This window comes from Bombus affinis, chromosome 3 (genome assembly GCF_024516045.1).
Source record: "Bombus affinis isolate iyBomAffi1 chromosome 3, iyBomAffi1.2, whole genome shotgun sequence".
Lineage (NCBI taxonomy): Eukaryota > Metazoa > Arthropoda > Insecta > Hymenoptera > Apidae > Bombus > Bombus affinis.
The window spans coordinates 7,535,390-7,560,944 of NC_066346.1; the positions used below are offsets into that span (position 1 = coordinate 7,535,390).

The following is a 25,555-nucleotide window of genomic DNA, read 5'->3' on the forward strand; positions in this document are numbered from 1 at the left end:
GCGGTCAGGTAGTCATGGCCGTTTCACATGAACTCATCCAAACCACTGCTGTGCACCAGCTATTGCTTCGTGTTTTCAATAATTCGAAATGTTGATCGGTGGTCGGTTAGCGAGACTCACGGCCCAGAGGTAAAATATACACTCGCGTAAATAATAAAGTCAATTAGCGGGCATGATTATTTTTCAGAGCTTGTCGCTTACGGGCGTCAATCATTTATGAAAAGGGGACGCGGGGATGTAAACGTTGTCGGTCGACAGCAGATTTTCACCGTTCCATATTCACGAAGGAAGAATTTACATTTACCTGTCAGGCAAACGTGTTACACGCGATTTCGCTTTGACGGGCGAACAGCGACACGGATTCTGATAAATGCGGACACTTAATCACCGAAATGTGCAAATAGTGCGGCGAGGAAACGATCGTGTCGGATGGAACGTTACGAGAAGAGGGGATTGTCGTGTTGTTATTTGTATGGTTAAGAAACGAACAGGGAGATTAGCGTTAGAAGGACAACTTTTATTAAGCCGTCAGGAAACTGTCTCGCGTATTATTCGCGTATATAAGTAAATAAATTACGAGAAAGGTAAATCATGAATGAGTACAGAAAGAAATATATATATATAGAGATATATATATTTTCTTACAAAAATTCTTAATAACATTTTATGACAAAATGCTTGTATATACCTGTATAGGGATAAACGGTCCGACGAATATAAATATAATTTTGAAGCTAACTATTTATCGTAAATCGATTTATCTTATCTATTTTACTTAAGTTTAACGATTGGATAAATTTGATTAAAAAATATTGAGACTGTAAATGTATAGAGTAGAAGAACATAAGTAAATCTATACTTTGTCGTGACTGATTTTAGAAATATTAATTTCTCACGAAATGCGAGTTTTAATTGCGATTTTCTGTCTTTTGTATAAAACCGATGTAGTAGAACATTAAACAAATCCTACTATGGAGATCGTATAATTCCACGTAGAATGTAGAATTGCTATGTAAAATTTCATCCAATCGATCAAGCAGTTTTTACAATATTTCTAGTACCATTGTTTGAAAATGCTGTTCCTAAAAAAAAAGAAAGAAAAAAAAAACACACATACACACATACACATTTAAAGATTCCAACTACAACTCATATACATACTTTGTTATTTTAGTTTTGCGATTTTTGTGATTTTTGTAGCAATATTCTACATTCATATAGAAACATTAATTAAACAAATTTTCTTGTTTTATCCATACGCATATGATTCATTAATGACAAAAATTCAGAAAGTAGTAAATAGTCAGTAGAACATATATGAAATAACTGAAACATTTACAAAGCTGTTAAGGTTCGCATAAATATGTTTACTGTTTACGCATAATATATTATTTAATTACAATTAAATCATAAGTAGGTTATCGATAATTCTTCCTTTCTTGTTGCTTGAAGAACGACTGCAATTCACAATCACACTTCTTGTTATGGTAGTATCTACGAGCATTGACATTAAACTGTTGGGAAGCAATCTCCAGGTTATAAAGAATTTTATGCTCACAGATCTAGTAAAACGAGTAAAGTTCCAATGTTACGCGTTACGAATTTCTTAAACGAGTTACGGTGGAATCCGTACCATTCTTGGTGGATTCTTTCTTTCTTTTGCAGTCAGCATGATTATCTTATTTCAAAGACACTTATTCACGAGTTTTCTGAACAAGGTGCTCACTTGTGGAAATATTTTTATATAAAATCTATGTCATCCATTGTGAAGATTTTCTTACAATTGCTAGGTATTGACCACTTTTTATTAGATGATGGTGCAGTTGTTTACCACTTTGTCATTACGTATTTTGTAGTCACCTTTGAAATCATTTAAAATATCCAATGCCGAGTAGGGATGTTACTGATCACTTTTATTCGTTGTACGAGGAAATTAGATGATTCTGTTATTTCCTGACGTCATTCTAAAATTATAAAATATTCAAAAATTTTTTCACTGAGACACTGTATTGCTTAGAACTCTTCAATCAATATTATTCTCTTCGTTCGTTTTATGAACTCGTTCTTAAAGTAATTACGTTCTATCTTTTTCAAAGACATAGTTTTCCTTGGTTCGAACGTGGCTTTCGGACTTTTTTCTTCATGAATGTAATAATAGCTTGGCTAAATTGCTACGAATTAGTAAAAGTGTCAGATTCGTTTAAACCCAACATTAACAATCACGTAAAATTTTCGAAATTGTATTAAAATCATATTATATTATCTTATTCATTCAACAGTTTCTCTAAACGAGCAGAAATAAAATTATTTTAATATTTCATCCGAGAAAATACAACTTACTCGTACATTTCATCGTAAGATGTACTAGTGTGAGTGCGGTGAATTGCCAGATACACAGAAGCATAATTATAAATTTCCATCGAGTTTTGGATTTAGCTTTGGATTAATACTGCAAAAATTGATTGGATATAACGGACAATTATATGGCGTTTCTCACGTTTTAACCATTTCTATGTTTATCTTTCAGTTTAAATATATCCTCCAATTATATACCATCATAATATCTCTAGAATTTTGCTATCCGGTACAGTTTCATGATTAAAAACTGCGTCGCATATTTCTTGGACACGCGTAGCGATGCAAAAATGGAGGTATTATAACGTGCTCTCCACGTTATACGTTTCACTAATTTTTTCCCCTACTGAGAGCTCTACATATAGGTTTAATGAACATTTAATTGCAACAGCACTTTGTTCCACTCCTTTTCTCTCGCGTGACATATTCGCGATCTGCTAGTTCATACGTTGCTCTTTTTCCCCCCTTTCTATCTTTACTGCTAATTGCTTAAATGTATGTTAGTCTCGTAATGTAATTGTTTAGGCGGGTTATTCGTGTATTACTTAGGAAGACGTTGCGCTATTTGTTTGCTTGCTTCTAAAATTGTAAACAGCGTATTGGCTTAATTTGAAAGGATTCTTGGATTACGCGATTATACTTGCTATATGATCTTTAGCGGTAGTAAACGGGGATTACACTTTATTTAAATATTTAACAATTAAAGGCAACAGTCAGTGGAACAATGGGAAATAAGAATTAGAAATTGTTTGCCAATGCTGTTCACTATCTGCGAGATAGCGTTATCGGAACTAATGGGATAATATGGTCCAAGTTAACTTTGAGAAAAGCTGTTACATTGTCATAATTCTTCTTCACCATTGAAATCATTGATTACGGAATAAATCGGTCTAAATTCGTGTTGTAGAAGTAAATGTACTTATATTTTAAAGATCGTGCTTAAATTAGCTTTCTTTCAAGTTCTCATAGATTATAAAATATATTATATTACTGTGGTCATTATCAGTCTCGTTTGAAATATGCAAATAAATGTCGCGATATATGTAAACCTAGATTTTCTTAAACTTGATTCTTTTAGCCATGATTTTTCTTAATTCGAGAGTTACGATATCTTGTATAATAAAATATCTATATATCCTATAAAAGATATATTACATGCCCAATTTCATTGTTAGTTTTTTATTATAGAAAATCTAGCTATTGTCATTTATTAACAGATGAAAAATTTATGCGTTAAGAAGTTGGAAGAGAAACTTGTTTTGGAAGGTTTAAATGATCAACAGTACGACACTATTAATTTTTCTGCTAAAAGGTTTGTCTATATTTTGGAGCTTAATATATATAAAAGTAGTTTTACCAATAAGTTAAATTTAAATAAACGTTTAAAGTACTTTATTGCTTCTCTTAAAATTCTATTACACTAAAGGCAAATACATGTTATATATGTTATATATATGATGATGATATATGTATATATGGATGATACGAAAGCACTGCTTCTAATATAAAATGAAACCGTTTCAAGTAGACCCGACATTTTAGCTTTTTATATACAGTGAGTCCAAGCGAAAAAGACAAACGGTAGAATATCAGTAAAACGTTACAGAATGTCAAGAAGAATATTTAAACTTCAGTATAATGGGTACGTAAAAATTTTCATTCGCGTTTTATTAATACAAAGAATATAAAAGTAAAGTGGTGATTAATTATTAGGTCATTTGTTAAAAAAATGTTCGCCTCGCTTATTTAAAGACACTATCACATTTTATTTCATTTAGTATTTTACGTTATAAACGCTCCAATACATATGTCTGGCAGTGTAATGTAATCTGCAAATTATAAATATTTTTAAATAATAAAAATTCCTTCGTTGACTTAGAAACTAATTGTCTAAAGTAGCATACTAACCATAGATGTCATAATAAGAAGCGGAGTCTTTTCGCCTTTTCAGCGTTTGTGTGATTCCTCGCGTAGACAGCATTCGATAAATCAGTTTCCTCGTGATATATCTGAAACTGAATTTCCGCACGAAGCGGGAAAACGATTCGATAACTTCGCGTGTTAGACGTGTTTGATTATAAGTTTAATCGGATGCGAGCAGGCCAGATTTTTCGCACGTCGGATCGCATCCGGCTCAAAGGGAAATAAAAAGGCTGTGGCGAGCTCCTGAGGCTGGTTGGAGAGCGAGCCAGGGTTACCAGGGACGGTTTGCGGATACTGGAGATAAAATGAAGAGGATCTCTTACCTCTTCGCCGTTGTGTAAACCTAGTTCACCTTGGTCCCGGTGTCCATGGGAGAGGCTCCGACGTCTGCGTTGAGGACCGTATCATGGAGACTATTTCCCGATCAATGTTAGGCCAAACTTACGTTCCTCCTGAGTCCTTGTAACATCAACGGTCAACGATGTTTCCATTTCAGGGGAAAGCGTCAACAGAGCTGATTTCGTAGCGTGTCCCGCAGTAATCGATCGAGATTAAGTATGATAGCCAACGAAACTCAGTTATGGATAGTTCAGTTTTTCGAGCTTATCAAGTGAAGAGCAGGTGCACTGAGAATGGTCGGGTTTTGTTTCGTTGATAATTGCTTAGCTGATATTCCTACTTGATAAATTTATTAGAAAGTTATATTTCCTTTCGTGAATTAAGATACTTGTTGAAGTAAGCTATTTAAATTCGTATAGCTATTTAAGTTTAAATTTGTAAATAGTATAGAAAATTTCAGATCGTATCCAAACTTTATATTGTTCAATAGTATAAAGTGGAATTGTTTGTAAATTCGCGTGGAAATTGTCTTTGGTAGGAAGCATCAAATTTATATTATACAGGAGAAATATATTTTCAATTAAAAATTCCCTTCTTAATTCAGATGCGTAAAATTTTATACATATTATAATAAGATCCATATGTTATATTCGACATGTAATAATAATAATATTTCAAATTTCCAAATATTGTTTAAATATTCACACGTGATTTAATTGGATAGACTCTTTGAACTATATTCATATTACAACAAAATTATTAATATTCACCTCTCTATACGTACTTTCTTTACCCTATTAAATATCGAATGAAATAGCACTTCTTTACAACTTTCAACACTTCTTCACTTGACTAAATTTAAACTACACATTTTCCAACTTTTGAATGAGGGTATACATATCCATTATCTGCTAAAAATCACCTGTTCCTCGCAGATATGATTGAATGTACACTGATATCTAACTCATCAACCTCGCTCAGGTCCAGTAATTACACTAATGAACGTCTACCATGATCTGTTTACGAATAGGATTTTATTCAGTTGTTTTCGAGAGGGAATCAATAATTCTGACAATGATGGACGTAAAGCGTAATAGTACCAGTAATACAGTATCGATGATGTTCCTATCTCATACTTTCCAAGTTGCACGTCTGATTACGAACGTTGTTGACCTGTTTGTTACAGACTTTTTCTCTGTACATAACTGAGAAATCAAATAGCCGCGTCCTTACAGCTAGCAAGAAGGATTAATTGAGGTATCGTGGATAATTAGTTTGGGTCGGGTTTCGTATTTAACTTCGCTGATATAGGAAACGTTTGACTCGACGACGAGGAAATAGTTAGCTCATTAAAGAAGAGGGAGGAGTGAGAAAAGCAGCGCAAGGCTGAGAGAAAGCGATGGAACGGGTGCCATTTACTTCATTATACGCTTTCTGTAAAATTATGCCGTTTAAAGAGTCCGTTTTATCATTCAACGTGCACATCTGACAAATTATTGCTTACTGAATAAGATTTATTAAATTCTTCCAGACTGTGAAGCGTTTGCACACGATTTCATGAAAGTTAAAGTTTTCGTAAATCTTCAATATTTTTTCATATTTGTCGTATGTGAAATTATAATGGCCACAGTTTGTCTTAATGTTTTTTTGTTTTATTTGTATCTTATCGTCCAATTCGTCGCTGTTCTCTTATTCATTTACCCGTGGATGATATTCTTTCGTTCGTTAGTTTCTATCATGATGCGATCTACTTGATCTAATTATGTCAAGATTAAAATGTAAATTACGATGTTCCGTGAATTATGTTTTCATAAAACTTTAAGCTACGTTTTAAAACGTTAAACGTCTAGTATATCTCTGTATCTCATACTTCGGCATCTATATTCGCGCGCTTATTCGGTTCTTTTTACCAATAAGATAAAATTGATCTGTCTCATAACTAATTTAATTCCAGTCTATTCTCTGTATAAAGATTTTTTATAGTATATATCCTCGACTTGCATACTATATGTACTTTGTTACCTCGGCTTCCTCAACTTAAATTGCCATTTAACTATCTCACTAACAGGGATTGGTATAACGTGATTTACAAAGGCATTCCGCGTGTTTGCAACGACTAAATTGACTTGCCTGGCGTGATATTAGAACGAACTAAAGGAGCAGTTGCGGAGGGGACGGCTGGGAATGCAGATAAGTTGAGGAACTGAATTCTGTTTTTCATCGATGAAGTCAATATTACGAAATAGCAGTGGCGTCTGGGTAAACCGGAATCGAACGCAAGCCAGGGGTAGGGATAACGAACTTCTGCAAGATGTTACTGAATTTGCCAGTTCCGTAGCCCGGGGTGAGCCGCTATACGGTGATTAAATTTCCTAGTTGCACTGCTGCGAAGGGTTATTCCATAGGAAATTTAAACAACGGCTTTAAGGAACGGTTTCTCGTTCGCTTCCTCTCCCCCTCTTCTCTTACGCAACGGATCGCTAGATTCCGTGCCGGCTGCTTTTCCGGCCCTCCTAAATATCGTTTTTCCCCTGTTGCGGTCTCGTTACCATGTTCCAGGAAATTCAGCCGCAGGCTACGAGACTGGGAAACGTTCGCTGCGAATTATTCATGTAGTAACATTTACGTTGCTTCAAAGTCTCGTGATTTTGTATCCCCGGACACGCTCTATGTTTCTTCCTCCATCTTTTCCTTTAATGTTCGCCCGGTGACGTTATCTGATTCTTTGACGGGGGAGGTAAGCATGTTTTCTGGTTATCGCTTTTGTCTGCGGAGCCGCGAACAACCCGATTAACGTTCGTTGCAGAACGGAACTTCTCAGCCTCCGGGATGAAATTACTGAGATTAAGACAGAGAAAATTAAACTTTTCCGCCACCCCCTCTTTCGCTTTGCCGTGCTTTTCTCTCTAATTTCTTGCAAATCGAAATTTATGGGTGCGAACCTTGCGGTGGAATGGCAGTACGCTGAATTGAAAATATTCAGCATCCTACCACGTATTTCCATGTCGACGTCGTTGCTACACATTTCTCCTCGTGAGTGACACTTACGAGTTAATGAGGAAAACGAACGACAGGAACCCGTGTCTACCAACCTTTATGCTGTTTTTCGGTTTTGTTATAGACGCGGAATAAATAAAATTCTGATTATTTTGTCATTTTTGTCGTAACGTTAACTTTTTTTTTTGTTATTGTAATAGTCGCCGGCATGGTATTAGTTTTACGTGTCATTTAACTTAATGAACGCGGTACATCATATAGGGCGAGCATGAACTCGCGAGGGGTCAATAATTGAATTACCGAAAATTGCTTTAATGTAAAGGTGAAAATAAAATTTGTAAATTAAATTTTGCGCCGGGATAACGTCGAAACGGTTTTCATTTTAATTGTATGATAATACAGTTTGTAAAATGGATTTCTGCAGCGAACGCAGTTAAAGCAAAAAGAGGTAACTGTTGTTGCAAAGGGTAGCGCGTATTCATGGAAAATAATGGGGGATTGTTAAGCGGATAAAAGATTTTTAATGAACTGATTTTTAACGAAAATATCAACAAAATATTATAATGTTTCCTAACCAGAAACTTTATCACACAACTGTGAATATTAATATCATATCCAAAAAAATATAATAAAAACTAACAAAAATAACAATTTAAACATATCGCGATACAGCAAATACTACTATGGGAATGGTTGCATGCTAAACCATTAGCTTATCATTTTAAATGCACGGATTCCTATGGTTTCCGTCAGATTACTTTTCTAGAAAAGAAGCCAACGCAAAACGCGCGGCGGCAGATGCAGAAAATCTGTTTGCCCGATAACTGGCTGAGAGCGTGAAATCCTTGTATCTCGAATCGAAGCGGATACCGCTGTATCTTGAAAGGCACAGATTTTCCCGACAGCTGTCGATCTTTTTTCTCAACAGTTCCTAACTTCTTTTCTTTCTCCATCTCCTTAATTTGCTGGAGGATATAGAATTTTTTGACGACGTTGTCGTGTAACAGGATTAGTCCGTTGCGGCGATTAACATGCTAATGAGCTCGATGGTTTTCGTCTGGTGATGGAACTCATTCTCGTGGACGAATAATAAATTGCACGTTTCGCAGACTCATTTTTAAGGAGCAGCTAATTGTGTTGTTTCCTAGAGCGAAATTAATTGTGCTTTTATACCGATACCGCTTCCGGGGTCTGATATATTTCAACTATTTGTTTACTAGTGCGATACGTTCATTTGTAAGGAAATGTCATATTGTAAATCAAGATTAGTATGTATCTCTTCAATTTATATTTTTATCAGAAAGTATGGTATATTTCAACTCTGATTTGTGTACTTTTCTAATATGCCTGTGTATAACAAAGTATATTGTAAATCATGATTTTTTTCGTTAATTTAAAAATGTTATTTTGAATAATTGTATCTTTATTGAAAATATGTTTAACTAAAGATGTGTAAATACGTACACCGCTTTCATAAGCATTCGAAAACTAATAAAAAATGCGATAAAGTTGAAATTATTCTCATCTCATTTGAAACCTAAGATTAGGATAGGTAGAGATCATAGAATGTTAAATGAATGAAGAATTCATGCATTTAATATCATACTAAAGATCTTATTTCCACGTTCTAAATAAATATATAATACATAATTAGAAATAAATCTAAAAATAATCTCGGTCATTATTTTAATCAATTCTGGCCTTTATATTATTATTATTTTTTATTATATTTGTTACTATTTGGTTCTAGATCTTTTTTCAAATTTTTCTATGACGTTTAAGTTTACTTAAACCAAAATGTATCTTACTATTTATGAAGAGAGATGTATTTAAATGTACATAATTATGCATTGGAATTATTAAGATGATTGTGTTAACAAAATTGATTAATAATGCCCACGAGGTAATTAGTAAGAAAACAATAACAAATTACAATACAATTAACAAAAAATTTTGAAGTTTTCATATTTAACTGAAATTTCGTGATAGTATTAAAATGTACCAACAAAAATCAATAAGTCTGGCTAGCATGCAATTATCTTTATGCTAGAGATAAATTAGAAAATATTTAAAGTCAGATGCGTAGAACGGTATGAATTTACGTGCTTCGCAAAGCGAAACAAAAATGTTCCATATTGTCAGGCATTGTAATAAAATTTCTGACATCAGAATAAAAATACATCGAATATTGAGATTTACTTGATGGGAACAAAACATTAGCTTGAGAAGAAGTAAAATAGTATATTAGTAAGAATGAACTTACCTGCATTTTGTAGTCATTACTTTTGAAGAAAATTATCTTTCTTAAAAGAGACGCCAATCTGCATACGTATTCTTTTCCGAAATTAAAGCAATAAATGTAAAATACACTTAATTATATCTATAAATTCTATTGATCCCTAGTGATATACCAGAAATAGCTGTATATTAATATAGATAAATAAAGCTAAGACTAATGATTGAATGTTCAACGTTTGGTAGAACAAAAAGGTGATCGGTGAAAGGCGATCAAAAGAATCGAAAAAATTGCATCTTTGTACATCGGTTTATTATCATAGCGGTACTTTGACACTGGTTATTTTAAGAAAGATAATGTCTAGCCTCTTCGTTATTTCTTATCTGCTCTCTTCCACTCTTATCCTTTGTTTTTTTTCTGTTTGTTAAGGAGTCTTGGCAACTGGCCAAGCCAGAATTAAGTTCGGAAGCTACGTTTCTGTACACTCGGTGTGGCCGCTGTTGAGAGCGGTTTCCACCTCGCGATCATTTCTCTCTCAAGCTCTCTCTCTCTCTCTCTCTCTCTCTCTCTCTCTCTCTCTCTCTCTCATGCTCTCTCACTCTTTCGTTCTTCTTCTCTTTTCCATTCTTACTCTCTAGCTCTTCGCTCATTTCTCGCATACTTTCTCACACCCTCTCCTTCACTACTTCTTCGCGCACCTTTTTTTCTCATTCGATCTCGCAGCGTTCGATAAAAGTTCTTCCGGCCAGCAATCGCTCTCCGCTTCCCGTCTCGCACTGTCATTCAAACGTACAATTCGCCACCGCGAATTTCACGCCAGCACGTTTCCTGTGTCCCATCAATTTCTTTTCTCCGTCTTCTCTTTCGCTGTCACTCTCTCTCTCTCTCTCTCTCGCTCGCTCCCTCTGTCTTCGTCGCTCTCTCTCTCTCTCTCTTCCTCTCTCTCTCAAGTCTTCTTCCCATTTCTCGCCCTTTCTCACCACATTTTCCTCGTACGTAGCCTAGCCGCACTTCTACCGAGTCACGGAAGCGTCCTAAACGTACGGTGAAAAGCCCAATCCAGAAACGCGGCACGTTACAATTATTATTGTCACTGTGTGCTATTTAACGTTCCGATCGCCTGAGGTTGATGCAGCGCATCGATTTTTAATTATTGCCACCTGCGGTTTCGCTTTGTCTTTGTCTGCATTTCATCGTCTCGCACCAGGATGAGGTTTCTCGCGAAATACCAAAAGAAAGGGTACTACATCGAGTACCGATTTCAAGCCGTTTCCTGGTCACGAACGTGTTCGGTTCGATACGGTCCTCTTAAGCAAGCAGTCTTTGTTTTAATGAATTCCTCGATGAAACACTGATTTTTCGAAATTTTACTGAGTTTCGACTACTTCTCGAGTTTATCGTTCGCTCGAGATTCGCATCGAGAGATGTTCCGCAGAATCCGTGGGATTTCGGCCAACAGTTTCCTTCGCTGAACTTTCTCGTATGTCCGGTATTTCCCGACGGACAAAGCCGAATCTGGTGGTTATGCGGGAACTACTTCAGCTTTCTCCTGGAGAAGGTGATCTGTTTGAGCTTTGTACATCTTAGTCGGAACTGTTCAGCGTTCATCCGCTCACCTTAAACGAGCATTGTGCAGTTGTATACTGCTGCGTTCTCCAGTGACTCGTTGCCAGAAAGGAACATTGGCTGACTGGGAAATTATCTCTTTCATGATAAACCGTTATCTAAATAATGAATTTGAAATTGTTTTGATTCCGTCGTGTAAAAGTTTCTCTACTCAATTCACCTCTTATTCAGTTCTTAAAGTATCGAGTTATTATCACTTGGCCCTTGGTTCTTCACGCGAAGAACGTCAATCGGAGATCAAACGTCGGCGTTCGATCTTCTAGACGCGTGACTGGTTGCCTGCTAATCGTCGGGAATCTCGTTCGAGTTTCAGCAAATAGAAGGAAACTAACAGGAAGATGAAAAATAGATTACTTTAGCATACTCCTGTAGTGCACGTCCGTTAGTCGTGTTCTCGGTAGTCACTGAGATAATATTGACAAAATTTCAACACGTTTCTCGTAATCCTCGGCGTCTAGTTGCTTATCTCTGTTGAACAATCGAGCATATTCAGACTCTGGTCACCAAAGTTCGGTGGTCGGAGTGAGCGTGTGCACTTCGATGTTTTCGTGACGATGATACCTATCCCTTCGGCGTACAGTGGCTCGTCGCGACAACACTACAGTGAGCGCAGCTGCGGCACCGAGGGCTGCACCAGCCAGCACCAACATTCCCGGATGAGCACCAGCAGATAAAGCCTCGGAGATTCTCGCGTCGGAATCAGTCGCTCGATTATTCAATTCATCTGCTATCGTATTTGAATCAGGAGTATTCCCTAGTACCAACTTCTCTTTTGTCAGATTGTTTAGCCTCTTCGAGTATTTCTCGGCCGTCTTCTTTTCTCCTACTTCCTCCTTTAGCGACGCAAGTTTAGATAGCTTCAAGGAGATGATCTTACTCGACCATACGCTAAGTTTACTCGGTCTCTTGCTTTTCTGCCTCTTGCCGTCTATACGATTATCGATAGTTCCTGGATCCGATTCGCTCTCCATCCTAATAATTGACGGTTTGTCTTCGTTCGTTCTTCGATACGGCAGCCCGGCGACGTCCATAATTGAATTTTTAATCTCCGCCGAAGTCTGATCGATTTCGATAACTTTCTTGCTCGAGTTTCGCTCCTTCTGTTCCGTCGTTGATGTCATGTTTCGAAACGACGTAGGTGCTTCGTAATAACGCGTTTCGTTACTCGGCAACGTTGGAACAGGTTTCGTTTTGTAATTTGTCGAGTTCTCGGTGGCGTTATGAGAACCGACTATTCCGTGACTCGAGTTTCTATAGGTTGACTGCTTGGTGTCATTAACGATAATAGATTCGTCGTGAGAACCGACATCGGTAACGTTGGAAGACGCGTTTAGGTTATTAAAATGAGATATACGTCCGATCGGAGACAGAATCGATAATATGGAAGCGGTGGGTGTTATGGTTGGTACGGTTGTAGGAAGAGGGCTCGGCGGTGATGGCAATTCGTATAGGAGTGATCCTGACATTTCCCGTGGAGTATCGCATTGACCCGGTTGAACACCTTTATTTAGTTGTTCGTGCTGCCGCAACCATTCACCCAGCCAATACAGATCTTCGGTGCAATCCCAATGGTTTGCGCTTAAGTTGAGAATACGCAATTGAGGTAGCATGTAAGGTAGATCGAATCTAAGACTGGTGATGTTAGTTCGAGACAAGTCCAATTGGACCAAGCTCTTGCAAGCCGACAGCGCGGCGTCATCCGCTAAAAGCTGTCTGGCCAGAACAGGACTCCTCGATACGTCGAGGAATACGAGCCTTTCGGGCGTAGGTACTGGAAACGCCATATCACTTTGTTCCTCTTGCTTTTGTTCGAGGGAAGTTAATCCTGACATACGAAGCTTGGCGAGGTTACTTGGTCCACTTAGTGTATTAGCCGGTAACGTTTTAATGGGATTATCTGATAGATCAAGTTCTTCGAGTACCGGTAATTGACCGAGCGCTCCCACCTCAATCGCGTTAATATCGTTATCATTTAACGTCAAGGATTTTAGATTGTATAGTCCCTGTAGATCGTCGATTTTCAAAGTTGTTATCCTATTTCGTTGAAGCTTCAAATTTGTAAGACTGTTCGGTAAACTGGCCGGGATCTTAACGAGAACGTTACCAGAAATATCCAATTCTTCGAGAACCTCTAAACGTCCGAGAGCGTCGTTTTCGATGTCTATCAATCGATTCTCCGAGATATCTAATATCCGTAAAAGAGGGTAACTGTCGAGGTCACCACCACGAATCGTGGTTAACTTGTTACCGGCTAGTCTGAGCGCTCTGACGGATCTCGTTAGCGCAGCTGGAACTCTTGCCAAACCTGTACGAGACGCATCCACAGTTTCCAAGCGTCTGCCAGTACCCAACAGCAGAGAGACATCTCTTTCTTTAAGAGGATTCTCCGAGAGTTTTAGTATCGATAATCCCGGAAGCGGTTGCAAAGTTCCAGAAGCCGCCCGCGCTAAACCGTTCCTCGAAACGTCGAGCTCCCTTAGTCTGTCGAGGCTCTCGAACCACCTGGCACCCAAAACTTGTAGTTGATTTCCACTGAGATCCAACTTTTGCAACGAATAGAGTGGCGTCAACGCACTATCTGGCAAATCCGCCAGCCTGTTGTCCGATAGATCGAGGTACTCCAACCGATCCAATCCTTGAAACGCATCCTCGTGCACGGTGGATATCGCGTTTCTACGCAAACTCAACCTCACCAATCCCGCAAGCGTCCTAAAAGCTCCAACACTCACGTCTGTCAGCGAGTTGTCAGACAAGTCGAAACGCGTCAGCTCGCTCATATTCGTCACACGGCTTACTAGCACATCGTTCAACCGTGCCAGATTGTTGCATGATAGGTTCAATGCTCTGACGCGTTCGAAGCCGTGCCACGACACGTTCAAGAACACCAACGAACAGTTTGTCACGGATACGTCGTCGAGGTAGGGAAGAATCGTCGAGTTGCCGGTATCCGACTCGTCGAACGTACCGTTTGCATCGAATTCGTTCAACGTACCGATCACTTCGAAATCGTTCGACGAATCGCTCACTTCCAGTTCGTCGAAGAAACCGATCACTTCGTATTCGTCGGCACCGTCTATCGCGAAGCTTCTCGTTTTAATCGGCAATTCCGATAATCCAGGCGCACGTCCACGACACTTCACATTTACAAAAGCCGGTAGGTCCCTTTCGGCGGCACTCTGATGGCACTCGCATAAATCTGGACACGCGGAACTGCTCGCCATCAAGGCGAGCAGCATCAACGGAAGCCACATCGCTTCCAATTCGGCGTTTTCACATCTCGATCGGCCGATTAATCCTCGAATTACTCGTGGAGATGACGATGAGAAAACGAGGTGATTGAGTTGCGAGCGAGCATAGGCACGTCCGGTAGCTCATCGACGGGAAATTTGACGCGCGACACGTCGTGGACCGAAGGTGATAGATGCCGCCAAAACTTACGCGTATACACGAATGCCAGAGCGCGAGTAGACTATCAGCCGCGTCAGACGTGATGTCCATACGAAGGACTGACAAACACTGCGGCGCCCGACTCGTAGCTGCACCCGCCTCTCTCCTCCTCGTCCTCTATCCTCTTCTACCCCTTTCCGTTTCTCTTTCTCTCCCTTCGGCCTCCAAGCCGGCTGTGTGCCGCCACCTACAACCCTCCACCCTTCTATCGTTTCCTCTCTCTGCCTCTCGCACAGCTTTTTCTCCCTTTCTCCGTTTCTCCCACCTATTCCTATGCACGTTCTATAGATATATACATCTACTACCACCGGCACTCGTCGCTTTTGCTCTCGAACTCGATAAGGGGCGCGAGCGCGCTTGCGTCCTCTGACAGGGTACTGACGAGCAGAGCCGGTATCCTGCGATTTCACCAACTACCACCGTTGACGACCGGCTGCTTGTCTGACTGACTGACTGACTGACTCGGCTCGACTTTCTTTAACTCGATTCGCGTGCTGGGATTTCCAAGACGCATAGCCAAACTATTCACCGCTTCCGCGATATTCGCCGTAAAGAAACGAAACGACTCCTCTTCCTTGATGCCCATATTTTCACCCATCAACCCGTGCTCCATTTACAAGATCGAACAGGTAAATACGAATGACGTGGACATCGATTAAAATTGCTGCCGTTAGTCGAACTTGGATATTCTTCGATCAACGATCGCTTAAAACGACAGGTAAAAATCATCGAGTCGAGTATGAATCTCGATTGAAACATGAATCTTTACGAGGAGATTATTTTGTTCGTTTGTTTTCCCGTAGACGTTCTCGCATGCGTTATCGTTACATGTACGTCGAGGTTTCTTTTATTCATTTATTAACGGCATATAAATTCTCGTCAGCAAATAGCACGTGAGAGAATCGTAACAATTTCTTCAAGCATTCATCCTGTAGCAGCCACATATATAGAAAGTGCAACTAGAACTTTAGCAGCTTTGTGAACTGCTAGCCGTTGGCTTTCTTAAATTCGATTCGCGTGCTGGGATTACAAAGGAGCTGAGGTGCAGTTCGCACGAAATAAGGTGAGAGGTCAGCTACTTTCCCAGCATGCACGCTTTCTATCTTGTTAAAGTATTTCGGCCGATACGATTATTTTAGGCGAAACTGTCTGTAACGCGTTACAAAGCATTTTATCCCAAGTTCTATTTCTTTAAGTCGATATTAAGATAACGATTATAACTACGAATAAAAGAAAATGCGTATAAGAATATTACTGTCAATGATCGATTTAAATAACTATCGTTTTTAAACAGTGGATTAATATCATCGGAATACAATTTGATTAATTCATATGAAAATTTTGTAGTGCAACGAACGAAATAATTAAACCCGGTTTACCTAAGGAGGTATGCTCAGTGAGAATTTCGAATCGTTTGTATAGTCAAAATTTAAACCACTTAAGCTCGATCCGTACGCCTAAGAAGCCATTGTTTTCGCTTTGCTGATATAATCCTACTTAGACGAGAATGATTGAATAGAGTACTTGGAACGAAAGGACAAGGAGATTTACTGTCAACTAATTTCATATTCTCTGACATGTTGTCACTTTCAGTACTCCCTATGCATGTCAGTTAATTATTTTCTTGCTAAATTAAAATATATATTGAAATGATGTTAAAAATAACAAGTTGATGACAAATCCGTTGTTCTCTATTATATTTTTCAAAAAGCTTGCCATTTATTCTTACAATATGAATAGGATATGTCAAAAATATATAACTTCTCCCCATAGTAAATTTTATAAATTATTTTAATGGCACAGTTTGTGCATTTAACCATTAAGAGTTGGTTGAATTTTTTTGGCGAAATTCTATAATTTTGATCTAAAAATACGACACAATAGTATATTCAAAATATATTTGCATTTCAGTCGGCGGCTACCCGTAAGGTGGTCATTTACTATTATTCAAAAATATCATTGCCGACACATTGAAAATTTTGGTGCGAAACAAATTCCGCATAACTGTACTTATCATACTGCACGTCATACTTATAAATTTCTGCTGCTAATTTTGATTGTATAATGTTTTAAGATTTTTGATATTTAAATGTGTGCGAAATGCTACATTACAATTTCCAGTCAAAAGTTTCAAAATTCGTACAAATTCAAAATTCAAAATAAATGATAGAAACTGTGGACTTTGAACGAATGAATACTCGTCCTGTGACGTCACTATTGGCTTGAGAATGCGATTTTTTTTAGTCATTGACTCCTAGGCACTCCTAATGTGACCAAAGCAAATTCATAGGAAATAGTTTTACATTCTAACATTGACTTGAAAAAATATATATTATGTACAATGGCGAGCATTGTATATTAAACTTTTCAGCATTAAGATAACTATAGCGTTTGTTATCAAACTTGTTTGAGCACGGTTGCTTGCTCTCAGATTTCTCTGAGAAATCACTTTGTACCTGTGAATTCGCTGCTTTCAATAATGTCTTCAAACTGGTTTGTGATAATATTTCTATCTATTCAATTCAAGGACTAGTCGAATTGAGTCATATGGCTACAGAATGCTTTGATGAAACTTGCAGCAGGAAGCCCACTCTTAATCTTGCTGTTTCCTTTTAGCCATTTTCAATTCTATAACGACAAAATTGTATTTCTGTAACGTTAAACTCAAGGTTGAAGAAAATATGAAAACATTCTTATTAGTACACAAGATTCCTCGTCGCAGTTTCATGTTAAATAGCATCTTGTAACATCACAAATTCTTTTTGTTTGCCAAAATGAAAATAAAATTAATATATTAAAATACAAGGGAGATCAAGTATAGGAAATAATTCAAAAAATTATAATACTTAGGAGAAATTCTGCTTGTTGGTATGTACATAGCAATAAGAATTAATAAATACTTTATCATTAAGCATACGTCACAAACAAATATTTTGTTAATAATAAAAACTTTTAAGTAATTCCAAGTAATTTCTTCGCATCTGAGATAACATATCGGAATAAAGGAAAAATGAAATAAGAATTGGCGAGAAGAAACTGCTAATAGTACGGTCTGGTGATCGTATCGTACTTTAATTTTACTCTTTTGCCAAAAGACGTGTCATATTCTCTTTAATGCAACTGCCTGGACATAAATGGTCGGAAACCACGTTTCTAACAAGTCCAACACATATGTATATGTATATTTCGTACATAAAGACTGTACAGATATCCTTAGGTATCCATACATGAGCGCAACGCGCCAGCAAGCAGAATTTCGACTACCATAAATTAGTTTCTCCGCGTCTCTAATCTCCTGGGAATTACTGTTCTACTTGCCGGACTTGTGGGGCCGATCGAACGTGATCTTGGAGTGGTTCCAGTACTCCTGATATTTCTGTTCGATTGGAGCAAACGATCACCAACGAAGTTAGCGTCGGTCATGGTTAAATACTTGAGCCAGTGGACTTAAAAGGTGGATTTTCTTGGTTCAAGCCTTGGTTGGCGAACCGTTTTACTTGCGATTTCAACCGTGGATATCGGTGTCAAGAAATCGGCGTTCAAAATTAAACGCTTATCAATCTATCAAAGCCACAAATACACAGGGGTTGACGAAAGTATTCCAATACTTGTAAACATCCTTCACGAATGTATTATTTGTGTGATACGAAACATTCTGAAATTTCATTAGCGTTATTGCGAGATTCTATTATCGCGATTATTAGATATATCGGATATTAATATCTGAAACAAATCTGAGAAAAAAATATATGTATATAAATTTACAAGATATTTAGTACGAAAATATATTTTGCAAAAATCACAATCAATTAGAAGAATATTTAAATATTATCAATTACAATAATGGGCCTCAATATTCAGTGGAAGCATACATATTTAATATTTCTGATATAAAATGACTATTCATGCTGTATATTAATTTTCTATTAAATATATGTTTGCAACAAATATCTTGTTATTTTGTAAATACATTTTCTGATTGGTTTCACATTTTATCAGTACTATCACGACGATCGTGTTTCATTAGAGTTTCAATAAAAATGTTCTACATGCGCATAGGATAACACTTATAATCAAAGTTTTCCATGGTAAATGTACAAATTTTTAAATGAACCAGTGTATGGCGCTGATTGAAAGAAGGCTCTAGCTTGATTAAACATCAGTTTCATTCGTGAATTTATTGCTTGAAGATTTTCCATCGAGAAACCTATCTCTCGTGAAATATTTCCAAACATTTGCGATGAAACTTCGCTTATAGATGCATCTGTATGACGGATTCCTTCGTTTCCCCCATGCAGCCAATATCCCAACGTTTACGATGCGTTTGGAAGCCTAGATTTATGGATTTCGCAGACTTAAGACGGTTCAGTTAACGACAATGCTTGTCTTGATAGCTCATTTCATAGATGTTCCTGAGAGGTTTAGTTACGGGTAATAGGAGAAACTTATAAACATATACCATTTGCAGTGGTTAAGTATTCAAATATTCGGCACAGAAAACTTTTATGAATATATATTATCTGCGTTATATGGAACTTTTTGAAATGTGGATCTTAATGAAGTGTCATATTGAAAAAATTTGGGATCGATCTGAAAATGTATAGAATAGAATTTACAAAACATTTATTGCAAAGCGAGATTTAGTAGAAAAGCTAGTATTTATATTACAGTATTGTATACTATATTATTACATACTGTTGGATGACTGTTTGGATTTTTAAATATATTTATTAGAAATGAATTAATGATGAGATTGTAAAGTAATTATACTCACAGAAAGATACGATACAAATCCTATAACTAAATATGTCGAGAACATATACTTTTACTGTCGTCAGCAATAGATGTAATACTTTATACAGCATGAGTTTTTAGTTACAACTTTAAATCGTCGTATTATTGGAGAATTGTGAATTAGCCGTCTGTGTGTTTGTTTATTTCTTCGTTAAGTGTAGTTGAGTAAAATATATATCGATATTTCAGAACACAGGCTAACTCATTGAGAAAATATGTTACTACCTTAATAAGTGTAGCTGTCCAATGGAAACGTGCCAAGAGCAACGAAACGTTGTTTATCTGAAGTTTCCGCTTCCGCTATAATGCTTATTTTCTTTCCCCCTAATATTCTTTAAAGAATTTGATTTCAGGCAATACAAAAAAAAGTACGAGGTTATGTTAGTTGTTGTTAACTTTGTACATTAATTGTGGACGCATACTTGAGTTTCTCGGTTTAAACGGTAAAAAACCTACTTTAGTAGACTTGGAACCAAAAAAAAAAAAAAAAAGAAGTTAAATATTAGACACGTATGTGTTTCGAATAGAGTTCGGTGCACTGTTAAGATGAGTATTGCATTAACACATCATTGGCTGCTAAGAGTTAATGTATTTAAATGCTGAATAATATTAAAACGACTGAGATTTTGAAATATTGCTATATCTAAATATATTTGTATCGATAATAACATTAACAACAACAAGTCTAAAATTAAAGCTATTCCATTTGTTAGAATTTTGATTATGCATCCATTATAAAGATAATTAATTGAGGAATATACTCGATATATATACATTATAACTGTTGCACGTCCTGCGTGATTACGTTCCACGTTTAATTTGCATAATTCAATTACTTGACCTGATGCATCCTTGTGTACCTATAATTTTGCTAATTCGAATCCGAATTGAAGTTGTCTAAAAATACATTTCTATATAGAAACAGATTCAATACATATGTATAATAACAAAGTTGGCATGGAATTCGGAAAACAGGGCGTAGTATTATTCCCTTTTCTTCGCTTTCCTAGTTTGCATTTATGGGATGCCATTGCGTTTGAAAAGCTCTTCAGCCTCACTTCCATGATAGCAGCCGAATATGCTGGAAAACACAAGGTATCAGAGTAGAATAACTGAATCAAGATTTATCCCGGTATTATCGGTCCGTTCGAAACAAACGATTCGATGACGAGCGCAAACGCTGACTTCAAACACATCCGTTCGATTAAGTGCTCTGTAAATTGACCTGAAAATCCACGTCACTTTAAAGCCGGCAGTTGCGAACGATGATTTAATCGCTCGAAATGGTCATACACTGGCATTTTTGATGCGACAATTTCACAATCACTTGAAACCCTTGGTCACCTGGTGTGTTGAGAAATGTTTGAAATGAATTCTGATACGACGAGTATGCTCCAGAAGGATCATTGTTTTTTCAATGCTTAAAGAAATCATTTGGCTGGTGTATTACTCTGCAGATACTCTCGTAATGGTCGCGTAGTTAAAAGAATTTCTGATATTTGAATATGGAAAAACGAAGTTGTACGAATTCAATAGAATTTCTATTACAATATTTTGTGAAGGTCGGTACGAGGAGTATAATAATATTTTTGAAAATTGTATTCGATTGAATTGTATTCGAATGAATTACGCTTTTCATTTGGGAAAATGAATAATGCTAGTAAATGATATATTATTGAAACGTATTGTAATAATAAAGCGATATTTTCATAATTATCACTATTTATTGTTGCCATTATTGAAAAATCTAATGAATAAAATAATTATTTATTGATGTGTTACTTGTTTTTACAAATTTTTATTTTCGAAACGAAGTTAGAGTCGCGGTTATTTGCATTTGATATCACATTTCTTTAAAAAAATATGTTTCGAACGTTTCAAATTTCAGTGTTTCAGATCGAAATTGGAAAGATTGGTAACTTTATACAGTAAGTATGCATTTTGTGATGAAATTAAATGCTGCTTTAAATGTATGTAACATATGATACGATAGTGTGCATACACTGTAGTTTGGTTCTAAATGTGGATTTTAATGAGCCAAAAAATTTCATAAAATATATCCAAGGAATATAAAAAATGGCGAAGCTCTATCATTTTACTAAATTACACTTTAGTCTTGCCCTTATGATTCATAGAAAACAAAAAGTTCTAATTATTTTCAGTAATGTATTTCTACTTCTATTGTGTGGAATTCATGTTAATAATATGCAAGCGTATTTTAGGGTTGTAGATTGCAATTATTAATACGAATAATTTCAAAATTATTAGAAATGAAAGAAACATTCAATACAAAAATTACTTTATATATATATATAATGCAAATTAAAAATATCATTCGCGGAACAAGCGGTACATACTCTCATCTATCTGAAAAAGTTCAGTTCACAAGTTGAGTTCAGTAAACAAGCAACATATTAATATATACATGTAGATGTCGTAAGAATACATGTAAATAAATTGTCTTCGCCGATCAATTTGAACATAGTTGGTACAGCAAATCAAGAGTTAATCGCGAAATCAGTCGATATGTAATAAGAGGATTCTGTACCGAATTATACCTGTAGTAGTACTACCGGTCCAAAGTTCGTGGATAATTGGATTTTCACAAGTTTCCCTGACTAAATTCAGACTTGTTAGATTTCCAACGCTCATAACGTAATAACGATGATAATTGCTTCAATTCTAAGAATTGCGTAATCATCAACAGCGGAAGGATATAATTGAACATAAGAGATCGTAGCAATAGTATGTAATAAAATTCTTTCGTTTCGAGGATATTTCGATTGTTATGATTCCGTAATTTCGAAGGTTGATCCTTCAAAAAGCTTCGAACTTGAACAATTTGTTAGAACGTTCGATTTATTCTCATGCGATTGTTCGAAGACACTGTAGTCGTATCGTTGAAATTGCTCGGTTATTCCACAATTTTAATTCTCGTTATACGACGTTTCACGAGCGTACGTGAAATTTCGACATAAATTAACAGAAATTAGTAACAATTCACAGACTCGACGCTTTGGTCCGTGCAGCTCGTGGCCAATTAACCGAGGTTCATCAGACGCGGCACGGACGACGCAGCAGGAGCAAGCGAGTCGTCGCGCTGCGACTCTCAGTCGGCGAACAACTCCGTGCACGTTGGTCGGTCAGCGGGAGGCGGTATATAAAATTAACAATTTCGTCCGGACGAACTCGGAGTTTCGCGGTTCCGTTGTGCCCTCGGACGGAGGAAGGGAATCAGGGAATGCGAGGTTTAGCCGAAGCCGTGTGCCGTTCGGGCGAGCGGACACAGACGAACGGAGAGAAAAAGAGAGCGGATTTCGGTAGTGCCGCTTGATAAGGGAAATCTTTCGAGGCTGCGGCACCGAGCGACGTGTAATTTCGCCGAAATAGAGGACGGAATCCTGGTGGGTACTGGCCGTACCGGTTACAAAGTTACTTTTACGATAGCGCCGACCGAATGTAAATGGGAACAGCGTCAGAAAGACTAAAGGAGAAAACCGGAACGACGGAAAGAGAGAGTGGTTGGTGTCGGGAAAAGGGTGAAACGAGGGAAAGAGTGAATGGAAACGTGCCACGAAAGGGTGAGAGGAAACGGGAAAATAGGAAGGAGAAGAATAGCTAGATAGGGAGTTTGAGGGTATAGGAGAGAGAGAGGAAAGAGAGAGAGAGAGAGAGAGAGAGAGAGAGAGAGAGAGAGAGAGAGAGGGAAAGAGGAAAGGAAGTGGTGGGTGGAAGTAAAGGGGGATGAGACTGTCGGAGTTTGTAATTGCAGCGGCTTTAACGCGCTGCTGATGGCCGATGGCACCCGGGACTGGGGTAATGGTCTGCACCAAATGTCTCTTCTTGCTAGGGAGTGGAGACGTCGAGGAAACCCGAAGAAACGAGGGAAACGGTATTCTAGAAGACACCGAGCAAGAGGGCCACGTAGATTCGCCGTCTTTCTCTCTTGCTACCAGCAACCTTCTCTCGGATCGTTCCCTTCTCTGATGCCGCAGATGTCGACATCAACCGATATATTTCTTTGCTCTTCCTCCCACCTCGTCACCGTATCCACTATTCAACTCTTCGCTCTCATCCACCTCTGATCAGGATACAGGTCGATACGCGTGCAATGATGCTTCTAGTCGGGTAAATATTTAAACGAGGACAATGCTTCTGGTTGAAATCCATTGGCAAAGTTCAAATGATTCCGGATTTAGAACAATTTTACCTGATATTCCTTCGTTAGAAATTTACCGGATTAAGTAAAAAATAACGTGTTCCGTATTTTGTACGATATTCCCTGTATTTTCTCCATCTCTGAATTTTCCTATTTTCAACGAATTTTAATGATTTTCCATTGTTTGATTGCTGACCCCGTTTTGAGATACAGAAGAGAAATGTTCGTTACGCGATTATCGACATACGCTTGCAGTTTTCGGATGTTCTCTTCAAGTATTTGAAAAATCGTCCTTTAAAAATAATGATTTTACGAATGTACGTTCTTAAAATCTTTTGCGCTTTTTATTTTTGTGAAAAATAGAAGTAAGTTTCAATGTAGAATGTTACTTGTTATTATATCTTAATATCTATAATACCATAAAGAAAAGATTTCGATACTACCTATTTTATCTACAATACAATTTTCAATCCATAATTGTATTTGAAACACAGCACAATCATAAACGAAGTCTAAATGGAATTTACTTTCTGATTGAAATATTTCCTACAGTGTTTTGAACATACACTCTGGAGGATATCAAAAAATAAACTAATTTTATTTAATAATAAAAAAATATTTTATAATTCTTATCATCAGTTGAATAGTATTTAGCCGAAACGTTAATTATTATAAATATAATATTAATTCCAAATAGTAATTATGTAACATGATGCAAACATGAAAAACCAATATTTATGATTTTAATAATAAAACAATTTCATCTAATGATATAAAATCGTTTTATAATCTTTATTATCATTTGAACAATATCTTGGAAGAAATGTCAGTCATTGAGCACACTACGAGTCACTTAACGTCCAAACATTTACACAGATTCTCTCTCAACCTCGAAGAGAAAATGTATCTACTGTGGCAGGCAAGTTGTAGTATATTCACGTACAAGTACTAGTTAACGTAGAAGAAGCTTACTGCTGTTTTTCACTGGCACTTAATCCACGATTAATTCAGTCTACCGTTTATACTGCCTCGACTCCGACAAGGTAAATATTTTTGGCCCGACAATTTTACCATCCGCGTTTGCAAACGCTTCCGAATAAAAAATACGACTCTTCCGCGTCATTTTAAAAATTCTGCCTTCATCATAGAATTTATATACTTTCATGAATGGCGTCAAAATTATCGAATACGTCGAGACTTCTATACGAGTATACGTATAACTCTAATTTCACCAATTAAACATTCAAGTGGTAATTTTAGTCGACAAATTCCTAATATACGTCGATGGCGTGTTTAAGAGTCTTCCTTGATATTCACGCGACTTGGTGAAGTAAGACTTCTTATCTAGAAAGTAGGACGTGCCAAGGGAGTGAGATGCGCAGTACAATTTTTTAAAATTCGTGTCAAGCACTATCGTGGTAGGAGTGCAGCAGAGCAAGACGCGATCCTGAACGATAATGTTCTAGCACCGAAAGTCCGAAGGCTTACACCGTAAGTTGGGAGGGACAGAAAATACGTATCACACTACGTTGCGCATCAAACTTTTGTCGCTGATATTGCACGATCCTGAAAATTGTATATTAGATTTTCTCAATTTCCAGTCGAATTTTTCGTCAAATCAGGATATTATTGTATTAGTAAGAAATCGTAACTGAACACATTTCCATATATAGCCTACG

General features: G+C 37.2%; 2 protein-coding genes and 1 long non-coding RNA gene across 4 annotated transcripts in view; 1 reads left to right on the forward strand and 2 right to left on the reverse strand.

The window, feature by feature from the left end:
• The window catches only part of LOC126914142 (protein timeless homolog), a 249,824-nt gene that overhangs the window by 43,785 nt on the left and 180,484 nt on the right, over window positions 1-25,555 (forward strand). The window lies entirely within an intron of this gene.
• LOC126914173 (uncharacterized) lies at window positions 3,733-4,700 on the reverse strand. The gene is made up of 3 exons (XR_007709598.1): window positions 4,602-4,700; window positions 4,264-4,370; window positions 3,733-4,184 (listed from the first exon to the last, which is right to left on the reverse strand). It is a non-coding gene; the product is annotated as an uncharacterized LOC126914173 (long non-coding RNA).
• Window positions 11,613-14,892, reverse strand: LOC126914143 (uncharacterized). Its single transcript, XM_050717655.1, has one exon. The coding sequence runs from the start codon at window positions 14,725-14,727 to the stop codon at window positions 11,977-11,979; it is 2,751 nt and encodes a 916-aa protein (XP_050573612.1). The 5' UTR covers window positions 14,728-14,892; the 3' UTR covers window positions 11,613-11,976.

Bases quoted from the DNA above. Each gene is read 5' to 3' on its own strand.
- LOC126914143 (XM_050717655.1), bottom strand. From the start codon at position 14,727: ATGTGGCTTCCGTTGATGCTGCTCGCCTTGATGGCGAGCAGTTCCGCG.